We start from the raw sequence: 20,538 nt of genomic DNA on the forward strand, positions 1-20,538 counted from the left end.
AGACTTTTGAATGGAAGTGTATGTAAAACTCAGCAGCAGGCTTCCATTTATCTCAATAAGACAACTCTGGAATTCAATAAATCTTCTTACATGCAGCTTATAATAATACTTATAGAGTATTCTGAATGTACTGCAATGATTGCATTTGTGTGTCATTTATATGCTCTGCGCACTTATAAGACTGCCTGTCATTGTTAGCGCACCCTTTTGACTTTATGATGGAATGTGCCTATTTGTGCGTGTGTGTGCATGCATGTGTTCCCCAGGTGCCCACTGGGCTCATGTTGATTGCGTGGGAATGGCGGCTGGAGTTTCTCTCTGAGAACAGATTCCCATTAGTGATCAGTGAGCCCGGGGTAGAGAGACACACTGCTTTCATGTCCCTTGAGTCTCTGCCTGTCTGTCTTTCTCTCTTGCTGTCTTTCTTTTCATGTCTTCTGGATGTTATGTTTAGTTTATGAGTGATGCTGCCTGAGTTCCAGCATTGATGGTTGACAGTAAAGCAAGTGCTCCAGACTTCCAGAGTGTTCACTGAAAGGTAATCGTATAATATTGTATAGTCATTAAAACGCTGCATTCCCTGCATGTAAAGCAGACACAGAACTATGGCTATGTTCACAATGCATGCCTTAACGCTCAATTCCGATTTATTGCTCAGATCCGAATTTTTTGTATAGCTGTTCACATTGTTGTTTTAAATGTGGCCAATATCAAATTCCAGTGTGAAGAGATTGTGGTCCTGAACGGACCCACATGCACAAAAGAACGATAAAAAGACATCACGCAGTACACTGTAATACAGACATAAACACGAGGATATTAAAGTAAACGATTATGTGTTTATTTATTGTGTGATCTGCTGCAGAACTGAGCGAATTTATGTGCAAGCAATATTATAAACAAAGACGAGGCTTTGAAATAAGAGAGCAGAGTTTGTAAACATTTATGATGTTTTGCTTGTATATAGAGCTGTCACTGTAATACTTATGAGCTCTGTCACATTCACTGTCCTTCTATAAAGACTACATTTCACTACGGTCTTGATAACTACGTATGTATGTAGGTATGTAAAATCTTTGAAGTGACTCCCATGAGCGCAGAATTGTGACGAATGTCGATCTAGAGTGACTGTATGACTGTTCAGACTGAGGTCACATTGCAAAACATCAGAACTGTTTCAGATTTAGGACCACATACGGAAGTGGCCCAAATCAGATCAGATTCCATGTGGTTTGTGATGTTCACACTGTCATGACAAAAACAGATCACAGAGTCACATATGAGCACAAAAAAAATCTAATTTGGGCCAAATTATGACTTTATGACTTGACAGTTTTATATGGAAGCCCATGTATGCCTTCAGAGTAAAAAAAAAGGTAATTGCATTTTCACATTTATATCTAACCCGACTTCATATTTCACATTTGCATATTTATATGTGACTTTATATGTCACTATGTGACTTAAATTCGTTTTTTAAACAATATCATAATTAAAGGATTAGTTCACTTCAGAAGTAAAATTTCCTGATAATTTACTCACCCCGGTTGTCATCCAAGATGTTTATGTTTTTCTTTCTTCAGTCGAAAAGAAATTAAGGTTTTTGAGGAAAACATTCCAGGATTTTTCTCCATATAGTGGACTTAAACGGTTACCAACAGGTTGAAGTTCCAAATTGCAGTTTCAATGCAGCTTCAAAGGGCTCTACACGATCCCAGTCGAGGAATAAGGTTCTTATCTAGTGAAACAATCAGTCATTTTCTAAAAAAAAAAAAAAAGTATATACTTTTTAACCACAAAAGCTCGTCTTGCACTATCTTTGCGATGCACCACGCATTACGTGACATAGCCAGAAGTAGTGATCCAGTGTCTACAAAGTGAACGGGCAAACACTAAGTCAAACGGTCTTTTCAAAAAAAAAAAAAAAAAAGGTAAAACAAAGATATCGGACAATTTTGAAGTTGGAGGAGAAAATTAGATGGATTTTTTTGCCCTACTGCAATACTTCCGCCTACTGACCTTTCCAACTTGATTACCTAATGCGTGGCGCATTGCAGAGCTAGTGCAAGATGAGCATTTGTGGTTAAAAAGTATATACTTTTTTCTTTTCTTTTTTTTAAGAAAATGACAGATCGTTTCACTAGATAAGACCCTTATTCCTCGTCGGAGATCATGTAGAGCCCTTTGAAGCTGCAATGAAATTGCAATTTGGACCTTCAACCCGTTGTACCCCAGTGAAGTCCACTATATGGAGAAAAATCCTGGAATGTTTCCCTCAAAAAGCATAACTTCTTTTCGACTGAAGAAAGACAGACATAAACATCATGGATGACATGGGGGTGAGTAAATTATCAGAAAATTTCAATTCTGAAGTGAACTAATCCTTTAACTAAATTATGTTTTACTGAAGAAAAACTGGCTTCCACAGTTTTATAATCAACATGTTGTTCTGAAAGTACTACTTTGAGACACCCTTAATTTGAACCCATCTGGAAAGGATATACTGTAGTTCTTAATCCTGTAGTAATCAAATCTTGTTCGCTAATGATAATTTTTCATACCGTCAGCCTATCTAAACACCTGAACGAACACTGCAGTCCACCACATTTATGTGTTATTTATCTTGAACCGTCTTAATTCACACAGAAACTCTTGTGCATATAGAGACTGTTATGTAACAGATCACAGAAGGCAAATGGATGCGTAATCCCAGATTACAAACAACCAACAAAGAGCAAATGAAGGGGTCATCCTCCCACAGCCTTTGCGCTGCTTTATTCAAGCACATGCACAAGCATCCGTTCATACAAGTAAACACACTCGTCGTGGATACAGGTACGTCTGTATGTGCTTTGCTCATTAGTGCTAGTGTTAGACAAAAGTTTGCTAAATCCACACAGGCAAATTTACATGAATGTAGTGATTTCTGTTTACACTTAGTACAGTTCTTTCCAAAAACATAAAAAAGTGAAACATAAAAAGCAAATGGAATGAATATACATTCAAGTCTGAGGAGATGTGATCTAGTGTTTAGTGCATGTGCAGTGGTGTGGGAGTTCATTTCTGCAATCAAAAAATCGATTAAATTAAATTAAAACAAATTAAATTATAAATGTAAGTTTAAAAGGCGTCATAACATGAGAAATAAAATTTTCCTTGATCTTCTGACATATACGGGGACTTTGTTCCACCTCATAATAAACAAAGCATTTATTTAAACAAGTTCCAAAAACAGCTCATTTTGATATTGCGGGACCTGTGATGTCACACGTCACAGGCAAATACATTTACATATGACTGCCTCCAGAGCAAGACATCAACGAATAGTTATAGACAAAGTCCCTTAAAGACAAGTCATTTCACTCGGCGGCCATCTTTGAAACGCCTCTCAGGGATCCTGGGCATCATGCAGTCTTTTTGAATGGGGAAACATCAAATTCTCCAAAACTGTTCGCCAACCTTACGATTAAATTTCATATTTGAAATCACCAATGAAATCTAACAATAACCGGCTCATAAATTTAGTTTCTAAATGCGCGAATCATGAAAAAAAATAAAAATTTCTATAGAAACCGGAGATTCTAACGGCCACTGAAGTAACGCAATGACTTTACCAGTCGGTAAAGTCATATTTAGAAGGCTCTTATTTAGAAGGCGGGACTTATTCCGCCATATTGTGCGTTACACTTTCTCCCATTCGAAACAATACGAGTGACACGTCTTGTGTTATTCTATAGTCTTTGTTATAGATCATCGCACCATAGGCCCCGCCCACTGGCATTCAATTGCCTACACTGGATGTGAGCGTTGCATCACGTCTTGTCAAAAGCAAAAATAATTCATTATAATCACTGATGCTGTTTACATTGGATACAGTAAACAGATGCACATTCAGTTTCTGAAATACTCCACGCACTGTCGACAACAGGACAAATGGAAGAGTGAAAAAACTTTGGATCACATTTGAGGATTATATGTTTGTTCGGAGCATTTGGTTTTGTGAACGAGGCACAGAGTAATGGAGAGTTCACAAAGAAACTTTTGTTGAAAGATGAAGCAGTCAACTGTATTGGATCTGACAGCAGCTGCATCACAAACCGTAAGTAAATTATTTCATAATGATTTGCCAGTAAATGACAGTTTTATATGGACAATGTTTTCAAAACACTTACATGCAATAGCGAGTGGGCGTTGATACAGTTTTCAATGCAATGACTTTAACTAATCATAACAGTGGCCGTTTATTAACAAGGACCTTTATTATAGGAGCTGCCCCTTAAAAATATATCTTTTCAGACAGAGCAGAGCGACAGAACGAAGGTTCAAAATACATTTTTATGCATATATATTTGTTTTCTTGTACAAAAAAAAATTACCAAGTGAACCTCAAGGTGTCACAGACACGCCAGGCTCCACCTCACCACAGTACCCACGCACTCAATCACCAGCTTATTAATCACCGCCACCTGCACCTCATTCACTCTGCAATCACCAGCACTACAAAGCCACCACTCTCACACACACTCACTGTCCGGTCTCGTTTGCACTACGCCATGTATATGCTTACCTTAAGGACTCCCCTTCAACATACTTACCTGCTCCAGCGATCTCCTTCATCTCCTTCGTCTCCTGGTCCCTTCGTGTGCTTACCCTTCTGTGTGTGTGAGTGTCTCCAACGTCTCCCTCCATCTCAGCTCAACTCCTGGATCCACAAACCACACAAGGACAGTATTACTTTATATTCATCTCTCAAGAACCTGATAACAGCCATTATCACTCTGTGTTCCACATATTGTTCCAATAAACTCACCTGGATTGCTTTTATCTCTGCCTCCGTGTCTATATCATAACAGAAGACCGGACCATAACAACTAACGGCATGAGTACAAACGATCCATTCCAGGAACTCGTGGACGTGCTGCGTCGAGCACTCACACCACAGCCCTCAACATCGTCATCCCACAACACGGCTGTCTCCGCACCCACCAGCACCACTCCTTCACCTGCATTCACCGCCAGTCCCATGGCCAAACCGGCGCCCTACTCTGGATCGGCGGAGGAATGCAGCGGATTTCTTCTCCAATGTGAGCTGGTCCTGGAGATGCAGCCGCACCTCTACACCACAGACACGGCTAAAATAGCGTTCATTATTTCACAACTGCAAGGGAAGGCTCTGCAATGGGCAGATTCGTTGTGGACCCAGAAAGGCCCAGTCGTCCAATCCTATTCGGCGTTCGTCTCCCACTTCCGGGAAGTATTCGGGAAACCTCTGACTGATTCCTCGACTGGTGAGAAACTTTATAATCTAAAGCAAAGAAACCTATCTGTTAACGAATATGCCTTGCAGTTTCGAACGCTAGCCGCCACCAGCGGATGGAACGAGCAAGCCCTCATCACCACGTTCCGTCAGGGGCTGGAACCCTCCGTGCGGCTGCATCTCGCTGCATACGAGGACTCCATGGGATTAGAACGCTTCATCCAACTCGCCATCCGCGTGGGGTCCCGTATGCAGTCGTGCATTCAAGAACACCAGGGCCAGTCATCCACCACTAACCTCCTCCGTCGGTCCGAACCCGTCAGCTCCCCAGAACCAGCCAACGAACCCATGCAAATTGATCACTCTCGTCTCACCCCTAACGAAAGACAAAGAAGGCTGGCCCTGAATCTCTGTCTCTATTGCGGAACAATGGGGCATAATCTCTCCACATGCCCAATCCGTCCTCCTCGACCCGTGGTGAGTGCAATATTTCCCTCCATTCAGAAAATGAAACCACTCACTACAACTGTAACCCTTACTGCTGCTAACATCTCTGTTCCAATGGTGGCGCTCCTTGATTCAGGGTCAGCCAGAAACTTCATCTCAGGCACCCTCTGTAGACAACTCAACCTTAAGATCTCTCCTTCACCGACGAGCTATCAAATCCACTCCATCACGGGCAAACCCCTAAGCCGCAGACACATCCGTCACTGCGTGGGTCCACTACAACTCAGCATCGGTATCCTGCACACTGAACACATCCATTTGCTGGTTCTGGAGGAATCCACCGCTGACGTGGTTCTAGGGCGCCCGTGGCTGGAACAACACAACCCCAACATCTCCTGGCGCACGGGCGAAGTCCTGAAGTGGGGCGATCACTGCTTCCCAGACTGCTTCCCAGCGCTTCCTGTTCCAAAACCTCCACTCTCCAAGTCTCTTCTCGTGAATGCCACGTCCATCGAGAGCCCTGTTGAGAAGCGCTCCGTGGATGTTCCCCCTGACTACGCCCCCTTCAGCGACGTCTTCTGCCCGCAACGCGCCTCCAAGCTCCCTCCACACCGGCCATGGGACTGCGCCATCGATCTGCTGCCGGGTGAACCAGTGCCCAGGGGACGCATATACCCCCTGTCCATACCGGAGGAGAAGGCCATGGAGGAATACATCAAGGAGGCACTCGAACAAGGTTACATCCGCCCGTCTACTTCCCCTGCTGCTTCAAGCTTCTTCTTCGTGGCAAAGAAGGACGGAGGCTTGAGGCCATGCATCGATTACCGTGCACTCAACAAGATCACCATCAAGTTCCGATATCCACTTCCCCTCGTCCCAGCGGCCCTGGAACATCTCCGCGGTGCCACTGTGTTCACCAAGTTGGACCTCCGCAGCGCGTATAACCTCATCCGGATACGTGAGGGGGACGAGTGGAAGACCGCCTTCGTCACGCCCACTGGACACTACGAGTACCTCGTGATGCCGTATGGCCTGGTCAACGCCCTCCGTATTCCAGGATTTCATCCACGAGGTGCTCCGGGAGTTTCTCCATAAGTCCGTTCTGGTTTATATAGATGACATCCTCATCTACTCCCGGAGCTTGGCCGAACATCGCCACCACGTTGCGGAGGTCCTCCAGCGCTTACGGCAGTTCCATCTCTTCCTCAAGGCTGAAAAATGCTCATTCCACCAACCCTCCGTCCAGTTCCTGGGGTACGTGATTGATCACAGTGGCATCCGGATGGACGAGGGGAAGGTCTCCGCCATACAGTCCTGGCCCACTCCTACCACCATCAAAGAACTCCAAAGATTCCTAGGTTTCTCCAATTTCTATCGCCGGTTCATCAAAAACTACAGCACAATCGTCAGTCCACTCACCAACCTCCTCCGTCACCAGCCCAAGTCTCTGTCCTGGTCTCCATTAGCCACCGACGCCTTTGAGACCCTGAAGAAGGCCTTCACCACCGCTCCCCTCCTCGTCCACCCTAACCCGGACCTCCCGTTCATAGTAGAGGTGGACGCATCTACCACCGGAGTGGGAGCGGTCCTTTCACAGCAGCAGGGGACACCAAGTAGACTCCATCCATGCGCCTTCTTCTCCCGCAAGCTCAACCCGGCGGAGGTCAACTACGACATCGGTGACCGCGAACTCCTGGCCGTCAAGCTTGCCCTTGAGGAGTGGAGGCATTGGTTGGAGGGAGCTACTCACCCATTTCAAGTCCTCACTGATCACAAGAACCTCGAATATCTGAAGGCCGCAAAGAGACTCAACCCTCGCCAAGCTCGCTGGGCTATGTTCTTGTCTAGATTCAACTTCTCCATCTCCTACCGTCCTGGTTCTAAGAATACGAAGGCTGACGCCTTATCTCGCCTCTATGCTCCTGAGGAAAAGCCCGAAAAACCTGATACTATTCTGCCGGAGTCCATCTTCGTGAGCCCCATCCAGTGGTCCGAAGAAACCATTCCCTCCGCCAATGCCTCCACACGCACTCCGCCGGGTTGCCCACCGGGCTTGCAGTACATCACACGGGCACGTCGCACTCCACTCCTGCACAACGTTCACTCTTCACTTGGCACTGGTCACCCGGGGGTCAAGGAGACCCTCTCGTTGCTCAAACAACGCTTCTGGTGGCCCAACATGGCCAACGACGTCAGGAGGTACGTGCAGGGCTGCAGGGAGTGTGCCATCTCCAAGAGCCCACGCCATCTTCCCACCGGCAAGCTCTTTCCTCTGCCCGTTCCTGAGAGACCCTGGTCACACCTGGGAGTGGACTTCGTCACCGATCTCCCCGAGTCTGACGGTCACACATGCATCCTGGTGGTGGTGGACCGCTTCTCAAAGTCCTGCCGTCTGATACCCCTAGAGGGTGTGGGACTCAGCTCACCACCAGCTGCAGAGGGCCCTGCGCAGACGCAAGATGGCAGCCGACCTTCGACGCTCCGAGGCTCCTGTCTACCAGCCGGGGCAGAAGGTCTGGCTGTCCACCCGGGACATCAGGATGCGTCTGCCCTGCAAAAAGCTGAGTCCCCGCTTCATTGGCCCGTTCACCATCCTTCGGCAGATCAACCCCGTCACCTATCGTCTCCAACTCCCGGCACAGTATAGTAGAATCCATCCTACATTTCACGTGTCTCTACTCAAACCTCACCACCCTTCTGTTGTTCCCTCCACAGAGCCTGACGTGGCAGCCGCCGAGCCCCCCCTTCCACTTCTCCTAGAGGACGGCACAGCCTACGTGGTCCACGAGATCTTGGATTCCCGGCGCCGTGGTGGTAAACTCGAGTACCTCGTGGACTGGGAGGACTATGGTCCCGAAGAACGCTCATGGGTTCCCAGGAATGATATCCTTGATCCTCTTCTGTTACAGAACTTCCATACCAACCATCCAGACAGACCTGCCCCGCGACCCAGGGGAAGACCACCACGACGTCGGGGTCCGCGGCCCTCAGGAGCGGGCCGTGGGAGGGGGGGTACTGTCACAGACACGCCAGGCTCCACCTCACCACAGTACCCACGCACTCAATCACCAGCTTATTAATCACCGCCACCTGCACCTCATTCACTCTGCAATCACCAGCACTACAAAGCCACCACTCTCACACACACTCACTGTCCGGTCTCGTTTGCACTACGCCATGTATATGCTTACCTTAAGGACTCCCCTTCAACATACTTACCTGCTCCAGCGATCTCCTTCATCTCCTTCGTCTCCTGGTCCCTTCGTGTGCTTACCCTTCTGTGTGTGTGAGTGTCTCCAACGTCTCCCTCCATCTCAGCTCAACTCCTGGATCCACAAACCACACAAGGACAGTATTACTTTATATTCATCTCTCAAGAACCTGATAACAGCCATTATCACTCTGTGTTCCACATATTGTTCCAATAAACTCACCTGGATTGCTTTTATCTCTGCCTCCGTGTCTATATCATAACACAAGGAACATATTAAAATAATTAAAAAAATGTCATGACCCCTTTATGCATGTGTATTTATATTTAATAAAGCAAATTAAAAATATATAACATGTTTTGTTTGCTATATTATGAGCCACTGTGGACTTTTCATATTAGCAATGTTAAGCTAAAAATATATATTTTGCACAAGCTGAATTAACATAAGTATGAATGCAATCTTTTACACCAAGAACAACTACATACTTAAAACATCTATCCACAGACAACCAGTTTCAAGATTTCCTTTTCAATCTGAGCGAAATTCCAGAAATCGTTTGCATGGATTTTCAATAACAGCCTAGTTTATGTGCCTATCCTGCTTGCAGCTGATCCAAGATCAGTCAGCGCTTCATTCTGAATTCATCATGTCAATCACAATAGCAATTTTCCCCCCTGCCTGCACATCAAGAACTTCAGCCCACAATGAAAGCCTGCTGACCTCAGATCAGGCCTATTCAGCTAGTAGGGCTCTTAAGGCCATTTTGGTGCATCCGTCTATTAGCTGTGAGAGGCACCTCGGCAGACCGTTCACAAACAGAGAGCTCTTATCTGGGTTATGGTTTGTCTCTAACACAATGGCCTTTCAGATTCTTGCCCTCCTAAGCACAAGACGGGCGTTGAACATCGCCTCTTTGCTCAGCGAGGGAGTGGAAAAGAAAATGGATTTGTGGAGAGATATATCAATATGCTCTCTCGAATAATCTTCCTTTCTCTCTGCCTAAAAAAACTGAAAAATGTCTAAATGCAGTAAAATAGGTATTTGTTATAATAATACAAGAATAAAAGAGAGGAAACAATACTGTCATTGTTTTAAACGAGGGCTGTAATTAACTTCATCTCAAGAATAAGCCCTGTAATTTAAATTGAGCAAATAATTGTATCTGAATATCTTGGCAAGACAGACACAACAGTTTTATCATATTGCCTCTGAAAGTGCTGCTGTGTGATATCGTATGCTATTATTCTCTAGTACAGTAAAGTAGACTGTGGTAAATGACGTCATGCAATAACTCAATCAGCACTCTTGTAAAGGCATCAAATTACACTGCTAGCAGCTCGTAGGATCATCCGAGGACATCTTTCACTACATGCTTACCATTTAGAATATTCTCATTTCTTGTCCAATGTTACAGTGTTCTATGGAGAAGGATCAGATCATGCTACGTAATACTAAAATCTCTTTAAGGCAATTCATTGCACTCAGCGGCCATCTTGGTAATGCCCTCGGGTGGATATGTCCAGTCGCACACATACAGCTCCTACGTACTTGAACTCTCCAAAGCTGTTAGTCAAAATTATGTTTAAAATAACCTCAATAACCTTTGAATGATCTCAAATCAGAATAAAAATGTTTTAATAATGGTATCATAAATTGTGCTTTTGAAGTTCAAATCATGAAAAGACTGCTGTAATGCAGGACTTCCAGTCAGACAGCTATAGTGCAACAGTCGGTTCCGGAAGTAAAAAAATCCTATTCGTTTTCTCCATAGGGCAATTGATTTTAAACTCTGACTGATAAACCGTTGAAGACAGACCTACTGTGAGCTACAAGGTTGTTTGTTGAAGCCATAAGATTACATTGTTTTAGCTTATTTTTAAATAATCATGTTTAACAGCAGAATTGTTGAAAAACTACATGAAAAACTACATTACCCATGATGCACAAATATTTCTATCTATCTATCTATCTATCTATCTATCTATCTATCTATCTATCTATCTATCTATCTATCTATCTATCTATCTATCTATCTATCTATCTATCTATCTATCATTTCTCCATTGCTTTTAATTTGATCATGTAATTCACAATGCTTCATGGGATTGTAGTTCTTTTCCTCATTAAACTCATTAAGTGCACAGTCATGTCAATTAGTCTTTTTGCCGGATTTTCACATACTTTTTTTTTTTTCAAATTAAAGTTCTTAAAGGGATAGTTCACCCATCCTAGGTGTATATGACTATCTTCTTTCAGGCGAGCAAAATCGGAGATATATTTAAAAATATCCTTAGTCCTCCAAGGTTTATAATGGTTGTGAATTGGAACCGAAAAAAAAAAAAAAAGCATCATCCATTAAAAAAAAAATGTGGTACTCTGATATTTCTCTTTAAAATTTCTTATTTTAGACTTCTAATTCGTCACCGGTGTTTTGTTTTGCTCTCTCCTCTGCACCTTCACATTCATCATTATGTAATTGCGTGGGCTCAAAGGTTGTTATACAGCCCAAATCAAAATGTGCAGCATGTATACAGTCGTCCGCCACAAGGTAGTTACTTAAAATTTATAAAGTTTTAAATATAGATATTTTTCTTACAAAAATGCATCCCTTCACTTCAAAAGACCTTTATTAACCATCTGGAGTCATATGGATTCTTTATATATATATATATATATATATATATATATATATATATATATATATATATATATATATATATATATATATATATAATTTGGGTTCCCATTCACAACCATTATAAACCTTGTAGGACTAAAGATATTTTTAAATATATCTCCAACTGTGTTTGTCTGAAAGAAGATAGTCATATATACCTAAGATGGCTTGAGGGTGAGTAAATCATGGGATAATTTTCATTTTTGGGTGAACTATCCCTTTAATGTTGCGATTCACCTCGTAGCTGGTCTCTCTTTTTTAAAATCCCTATGTTAAAAAAAAAAGTGTGCAGCCACTTTTGCACTCTATTAAGCGTTGTGATGCCACTATCACATATGACTCTTTCAACTAAGGTAGGAACTAAAAGGCACCATCATTACAATGTCTCCCATTCATATACGCAAGTGGTCCATCTCTTCTCCTTATATTATCTGTAGTAATAGGTAATCTACCACAGCTAAACACAGATACCACCATATATGTTGTTGGTCATCATATCTTGCACTGAGGTTAATAAGGTTCAAAATCTCTCCATATTGCTCTAGCTCTTGTAGTTGCGCTCTGCCCTAATTAATGTCTCTATTTGTGGCTTTTTTGTTGTTTTATTTTATGCAAAACTCATTAGAGGCATAATTGACTGGGCTTTAGATGTGCATGTGTGCTCACTCCCTGAACAGTCTTTCTGTTGTGCCTGCTTGTTTGTCTTGTTTGTCTCTTGTCTGTCTTACAGTGTGTGAGAGAGAGTGACAATGAGAAAGAAAGGAAGAGAGAAAGAAGACATTGTAGGAGATATTGTTAATAGCCTTCTTAATTAGGCTCTCCATTCAGTGTGTGGGTGGGTGTGTGCTGGAGACAGCGAGCTGCGGCAGCATAAGACATCTGTCATGGTCCTACTGATCATTAAGTATGTGACAGCGTGCACCTTGTCATCATGACTAATAAACTGACTGAACTACCATTTTTGAAGCAGACAGCAAAAAAGCAACGTGAGGAGTTTCCACATTTAGTTGCCGGCATGAGCAAGTCCTGCATGAATAAAAACAGCAGAGCTGCTTATAATCGTAAGACGGGTGAATTAGCATGTCACTGCATCATAATTAAAGATGGAGGGGGGGTGACGGGGGTAAACAAACACTAATGTTAATTTGATATTTCCACAGAACTTAATAACAACAACAACAACAACGATGCACAGTAGCCTACTGTTGATGATAAAAATCAGTGTATTTATAAAACTTTAAAGATGTTCGCCAATATTTTGTAAAAATGCATAATCAAATCTGTCTCTGAGGGTTCAGATAATAACATGAGAAGATATTCGCATTTACGTCCTCATCTGACTTGTTAACTCATCATCCACTAAAATATCAATAATAATAACCAGGGAGCAATTAGCAATATTGCTTGGAGTATAATGAAAATTTCCATCATATCATCATATAAACCAACAAAGGCTTATTGAAAAAAACTCAACTAACAAAACTCCAAAAAATGTACCTATACATACAATCCACTGCAGTTTCCAGCTGAAATGAACATTAGCAGCAAAACACCAACATTCCTTATTCCTTATTATGATTACGTTTATAGGTTGTTGCACATCCTGTGAAACACAAGTCATGATAAAAGAACACTTGTAGATACCAGCTAAAATGGCATGGTTGCTTCAGCAAAACATTTTTAGCTCACATTTGCTTTTGTTTACACTATTGGATAGGTTTAGTGTAAGGTTAGGTGCGTTATTTTCAAAGGCAATAGAGCATTACCCTTTTAGCGCCATTCATCGGACATTTCATTTCCGAAGTGCCACAATACGTAAAACCAACGTAATAAAACATTGCCAGAGTATCTTTCATCGGTTTAGGATAAAACAGAGCACGCTTTTTAGCCACTCAACAGGACATTTCACATAGAAAGTCTGGAGAAACATGCAAGAAACAACGTAATATAATTTCATGTCACAACAGACATGTTTTTTCAATGAGCCAGGGTTGATATAAACAGGTCTGGTCAAAGGTTGAATGGTTGGTTCACCCAAAAAATGAAAATTCTGTCATTAATTACTCACCCTAATGTCGTTCCAAACCCACAAGACCTTCATTCATCTTCGGAACAATTTAAGATATTTTTGATGAAATCTGAGAGCTTTCTGACCTCCGATAGACTGCAAAGTTTTTACCACTTCCAAGGTGCAGAACCGTGACCGTGACACAATGTCAGTTTTGAAATTTTAAAAATGTGAGGCTTTGAGCGCTGTTGAGTGGATTCGTAAACACCTCTTTTGTGTTCACATACTCATCAGTTACGTATGTGATTGGCTACAATTATAAACGCATGGGAGCGTTTGAAAGCACACAAAAGTGTTTGAATTTTAAAGCGGGAGTGGGCTTTTTTTTTTTTTAAAGCTCCTGTGTGTATCTGTGTGAAGAGCGTCATTGATGTCTATTTACAACATGTTTTTGAAGTGTTGATCATTGTAGCCAATCACAGACATATCTGATGAGCACATGAACACAATTGCCAATCAGAGGTGTTTATGAACCCGCTCAACAGTGCTCAAAGCATCACATTTTTAAATTTTCACTTTTGACAACACTAAACTATAGTGGTTCAACCTTAATGCTATGAAGAGACGATAATACTTTTTGTGTGCAAAAAAAACCCAAACAAAAATAATGACTTTATTCTTCAACTTCTCTTCCATGTCAGTCTCCTACGCTATTCATGTAGTACACACAGTGCAGCGCTTCCAGGTTCTACATCAGAACGCCGGCTCAATATTGGTCGACTCATGCGTCAGCATCACACGGCGTTCTGATGCAGAACCTGGAAGCACAGCACTGTTTACTAAGTGAATAGCGTAGGACACTGACATGGAAAAGAAGAAATTGTTGAATAAAGTTTTTTTTGTTTCTTTTATATGCACGAGATGTATTCTCATCGCTTTATAACATTAAGGTTGAACCACTGAAGTCACATGGACTACTTTAACGATGTCTTTACTACCTTAGTTTCTGGGCATTGAAAGTGGTAATAACAATGCAATCTATCGGAGGTCAGAAAGCTCTCGGATTTCATCAAAAATACCTCAACTTGTGTTCCGAAGATGAACGAAGGTCTTATGGGTTTGAAACAACATGAGGGTTAATAATTTCATTTTTGGGTGAACTAACCCTTTAAAGTTCACATTAGTGAAAAAACAACGATAAATGTAATTGCACCTTTAGATAAATGTTAAAGGTGCCCTAGATTATGTTTTTAAAAGATGTAATATAAGTCTAAGGTGTCCCCTGAATGTGTCTGTGAAGTTTCAGATCAAAATACCCCATAGATTTTTTTTTATTAAATTTTTTAACTTCCTATTTTGGGGCATCATTATAAACGCACCGATTTTATGCTGCAGCCCCTTTAAATCCCGTGGTCCACGCCCACAGAGCTTGCGATTGCCTTAAACAGTCCCTAAACAAAGTTTACACAGCTAATATAACCCTCAAAATGGATCTTTACAAAGTGTTCGTCGTGCATGCGGCATGCATGCGTCGGATTATGTGAGTATTGTATACTGTTATATTGTTTACTTCTGATTCTGAATGAGTTTGAGGCTATGCTCCGTGGCTAACGGCTAATGCTACACTGTTGGAGAGATTTATAAAGAATTAAGTTGTGTTTATGAATTATACAGACTGCAAGTGTTTAAAAATGAAAACAGCGACGGCTCTTGTCTCCGTGAATACAGTAAGAAACGATGGTAACTTTAACCACATTTAACAGTACATTAGCAACATGCTAACGAAACATTTAGAAAGACAATTTACAAATATCAGTAAAAATATCATGTTATCATGAATTATGTCAGTTATTATTGCTCCTTCTGCCATTTTTCACTATTGTTCTTGTTGCTTACCTAGTCTGATGATTCAGCTGTGCACAGATCCAGACGTTAATACTGGCTGCCCTTGCCTAATGCCTTTTATAATATTGGAAATGTGGGCTGGCATATGCAAATATTGGGGGCGTTCACCCCGACTGTTACATAACAGTCTGTGTTATGTTGAGATTCGCCTGTTCTTCTGAGATCTTTTAAACAAATGAGATTTACATAAAAAGGAGGAAACAATGGAATTTGAGACTCACTGTATGTCATTTCCATGTACTGAACTCTTGTTATTTAACAATGCCAAGATAAATTCAATTTTTCATTCGAGGGCACCTTTAACTGAACAAAAAAAATAGGTTTCTCAGTTTGGCCATGGCAGATCTCTAGCTAAAGATGTCTGACTAATGATTCGAGTAGACTATCATCTCTGAGCACTGAGTTGTATTGAATTTCTATCTACTCTCGAAGGAATACCATCACAACATGTACAATATGACTGATCAGAGCACCTTCTATTGAGAAAAATTTTGAGATGTAATAAAAGTCTATATGCCAATGAGATTCTTCTTGACTAAACAGCAAAGGAATATACAGTGTAACAAAAACACGATTGTATATCAAAGGCAAACCACTGGTTCCTGATGTTTTGTCTCACATGAGTCTTATCTGTGAGGACACATCACTGGCTGGAGAATAACTTCCCACAGAGACTCTTTTTATTGTCCCAAGGCACTGTCTCCAAAGACAATAGCAGCAAGCAAACAAGCCCCTGGCGACACAATCAAATAAGACGGACAGACTTGTTTTTGACCTTAGATTGTATGAAATGAAACTCACAGTGAGTCTTAAAATGAGGCGGATCTGAAATTCAAACAATACGTAATGTATCAGCTCTCAAATACACTGCACAATTAAAACCTCTCCAAGCTACTATATATGATAAACGTTTCTGAATAAGGCACTCATGGATATGATGAACACATAAATTATTCAAGATTCTGACATAAAAGACAACTTCATTCTGTCAGAGCTCTGCCTTTGATTCGAAGCCAAGGAGAAATGTCTCAAACACCAAGTCTTGATCTCAAACATTGTGCTAATGTGCCACAGCTGACTCTTTGTTAGTTTTCAGGATTAAAGAACTTTGGAGCTTTCAGAAATTTGGTTTTGACTTATATTTGATAAGCAACGAGCCTTAAATGAACTAATCTTATACAGAAGCATGTTTTGCATGCAACTGCCATGAAGAGATCATGACAACTAGTAAAACAGATTTCATCATTGCTGAATAACAATCAGGTATTGTCTCTCTTAGGATCTGAGGAAATGCCTAATGGTATTGCTATTTTCACAAGGGAAACATTCACCCTTGTTGAAAGAAACCCCTGAGAGTAAAGTTGCATCAAATAAATTGTGTCTTCTATAATCCTAAATGCTTCAATGGGGTTTTAAGATTTTTATGTTGCCAGCAGACTACTGACGTGTTTGTGATATTTATTATGTTCACAAAGCCAACTTGTCAGTGCCCTGAACTTCCAAAAACCATCTAGATTTATGCACCTTTATATCCTTAGACAGCAAAACACATAAAACAAGCATGCCAAGAAACAAAGCATATATCTTAAATGTTTTGAACTGTTTTCTCAAGATCCAATAGTAAACAAGTATCCATAAGTGTGATACTGCCACTAAAAGGTTATCAGAGAAGTAATCTGTTTTGGCTAACTAAAACGCCACCCAGTACTAACAAGAAATTGCCACTACCATTTCATCTACACCAGTTCCACCTCAAAAACACATACTTTAATATAAGCTGTATCTTATATCACTTTTCTCTTTAACATGCTGCAAACTCAGTCAACAGATGTGCTAAAGCAAAGTATACAGAAGAACATAACAGTGAGTAATTGGAAACATCTGCCAATATGCATTGGAAAATGTGTCAACCGTGAAAAACAAAAGTGCACTCCTTGTTTCTGTGGGAAACTTTCAGAGTATTTTGTGAAAATCTCTCTCAGTCTGAGTATTGCACATATACAGTCATTATTTTTTGGTTCTGATATCCTGATTTGAGATGCCTGGGGAATTTATACTGTGGAAAAAAAAATCTTATTTATGATGTCAAAATATTTTATGTAAAATGTTTATTTATAACTTATTTGTTTAACTTATTTACTTATTTTAATCTTTTTTTTTTGTTCACAGTTTTTCTCTAAACATTTCAACAGACCCCAATCTCTTGTGGTCCCCTGGGGGTCCATGGACCCCACATTGAAAACCCCTGTCATTTCTGTTCAATTTTATCAGAAGTATCAGAAAATATGCGAGAGGGCTCCTGATCTTGAGGCAAATGCTAATATTTTTACATGATATTTTAAGAGCAAAAATAAATAAACAGATAAAACATAATGTTGAGTCCTAATGCATTGGAGAAAAGGAATAAATTAATTTCCTGATGCATTTTTATGTTGATTTAACTTAGAGCCGAATCAATCATCTCTCCTAGGCTATATGTTTTGTGTACAGCCAGAACAGTGCTGCTCACCAATTCTTCATTTCAACAGCAATCTGTTGCATGCGCCTTTGCCCTCTTACCTTTTGCTGTCGTCTCGCCATGTCGGTCGGCTGCTTCGCGTTAAACGGATAAGCAATACAGCGCATCACAAAGACGTAAAGCTGAAGCCTCTTCTTTCTCTCCTCTTCCTCCCTTTGCATCTTTTCCAAATCATCCTTTTCCTTGTCGATCGCCACCGAGGGGCACGGGCTCGTTGGACGGGCATTAGTGCTTCGGTTTGGCTGCAACCCACCGGAGCTTTCGCTGGTCCTGCTTGGAGACACCCGAGGACCACCAGCCTTGGGCGCCGCCACCACTTTGCGCTCTTCTTCCACAACCTCCTCCGCCTCCTCCTCGCTGGATGATGGGTCCAACATTTTAATGTAAGTTCTTTCTTCCCTTAAATCAAAAGAGAGACATCAAGCGGCGTCTTTTTTAGTAACAAAACCCATCCCTAACTCGCTTCAGAGGACGGAAAAGTAGGGAAGACGCTTAATTTTGCACAGACTACAATCCAAGCGCGACATGAAAAGTGTCACTTACCCTCAACGCGAGTGAAAAAGCTGCTCCAACAGCCAGTAGTCTTCCACCGAATTAAATTGTTGCTGCTTACGTGTTTTCTTCGTTTAACTCTCCGTTTACCATAACGGGTTTAATGGAAGATAACACGGGGAGGGTCGTAAAACGATTAGCGGCTGCTGTTTTTCTGGTTTCCTCCGGCAGCCTTTCAATTTAGTACCGAATGGTACTGACAATATACTGACAATGAGAGCGGCACGCGCTGAGAGCTGACCGTGGTTCTGAACTGAAGCTGGAGGGGGAGGGGGTCATTGACGTGATTTCCGCGACAGCCACTATTGCTGTTTCTCTCGCGCACGAAATTCACCACATGTAATTGACCGTTAACAACTACAGCAGTTCCTAAAATTAGACACAAGCGACTTTGTGTTTGTGTTTCTACTATTAGAGTACAGAAGTTTAGGAATTAACCAACGACTTCCTTTTTACTGATTTTACTTGATCCAGCTGCGTTGTTGTGTCTCTCTCTCTCTCTCTCTCTCTCTCTCTCTGTGTGTGTGTGTGGTGCGCGTGTTTTCTTATTGGTTTTGAAAACAGTGGTTAAATTATTCAACATTATTGGTTATAAAAACATAAGCTGTAACACTGTAAAAAAAAAAAAAAAATGTCATCATAGCTAGTAACATCTTTGTTTCCATCAATTTAAATTAAACAGTCATTTCTGTATTTTCTTAAAGATTTATGTTATTATTTATGTTTTGAGAGTCACTGCCTGTCCCTATAACCACATTACAAGTTTCTGGTATTGTGCCCATGCATGTTCAAGACCGCAAGTTTGTGGAAAAATGTAAGCAAAGTTTTTACAGATTTTGATTGTCAATACTTTGCACTTTAAAATAGCCTAAACTTCTAAACATCTGTTCAGTAGTCACTGTAACAGATAACACAATTCAGTAAGTGTGGTGCTAAAAAGCAGTTGAAAACACTATACAAAATACATTTAAGTTCACTTTCAAATTAAAATTTACTGATAATTTACTCACCCTCATGTCATCCAAGATGTTCATGTCTTTCTTTCTTCAGTCGAAAAGAAATGAAGGTTTTTGATGAAAACATTCCAGGATTTTTCTCCATATAGTGGACTTCAATGGAGCCCAAATGGTTGAAGGTCAAAATTACAGTTTACAGTGATCCCAGACGATAAATAAGGGTCTTATCTAGAGAAACCATCACTCATTTTCTAATAAAAAAAAAAAAAAAAATGTATACATTTTAACTATAAATGCTCATCTTGAACTAGCTCTCTTCTTCTTCTTCTTCTTCTTCTTCTTCTTCTTCTTCTTCTTCTTCTTCTCTATTAGAATTCCGGAAGTGTAGACACTGCTAAGTGTATTACTACCCTCCACAGGTCAAAGTTTGAACTAATTGTTATATACTTGCACTAGCATATTGTATTTGACAAATTAGTTCAAACTTTGACCTGTGGAGGGCAGTAATACACTTAGCAGTGTCTACACTGCTGGAATTCAAATAGAGAAGAAGAAGAAGAAGAAGAATAGAGCTAGTTCAAGATGAGCATTTATGGTTAAAACGTTAAAGCCTTCTCATGACCGCATGTGTGTATTACGACAGGCCCATTAAATTAAAACAATAGTGAAAATGCAATGAACTTATTACTGCACACCACAACTTTGATTTTACTTCAGATTTTTAAGTCAAAAAGTTTTTGATTTTAGAGTTGTTTTTTTTAATGAATAAAAGTAACAATTCAACAATAATGAAGTTCAACACATTTTTGATAATTAGAATTAGATCATTGAAGGTCAGCAACAATGACTTTGTTTAATAAAGTGGGATTACATACATTAAAGGTGCTAAAGAGGATGTTTTGTTTTATACATTTTTGCAATATTACTTGAAACTGTCTTTACTAACTGATAAAAGACTATTTATTAGGTGCACTGAAAGGAATAATATTAATATACATCATCT

At 40.9% G+C, this 20,538-nt stretch overlaps 1 protein-coding gene across 1 annotated transcript in view; it reads right to left on the reverse strand.

Annotated features, from left to right (window-relative positions):
* Window positions 1–18,751, reverse strand: part of cadpsa (Ca2+-dependent activator protein for secretion a) — a 161,661-nt gene extending 142,910 nt beyond the window's left edge. Inside the window, exons 1-2 of the mRNA XM_067387336.1 lie at window positions 18,571–18,751; window positions 18,069–18,426 (exon numbers count right to left, since the gene is read on the reverse strand). Of these exons, the coding sequence (XP_067243437.1) occupies window positions 18,069–18,404 (336 nt within the window). The 5' untranslated portion in view covers window positions 18,405–18,426; window positions 18,571–18,751. The remainder of the gene's footprint in view (window positions 1–18,068; window positions 18,427–18,570) is intronic.
* Between the last annotated feature and the right edge of the window lie 1,787 nt (window positions 18,752–20,538).

Source organism: Chanodichthys erythropterus, chromosome 6 (assembly GCF_024489055.1).
Source record: "Chanodichthys erythropterus isolate Z2021 chromosome 6, ASM2448905v1, whole genome shotgun sequence".
Taxonomy (NCBI): domain Eukaryota; kingdom Metazoa; phylum Chordata; class Actinopteri; order Cypriniformes; family Xenocyprididae; genus Chanodichthys; species Chanodichthys erythropterus.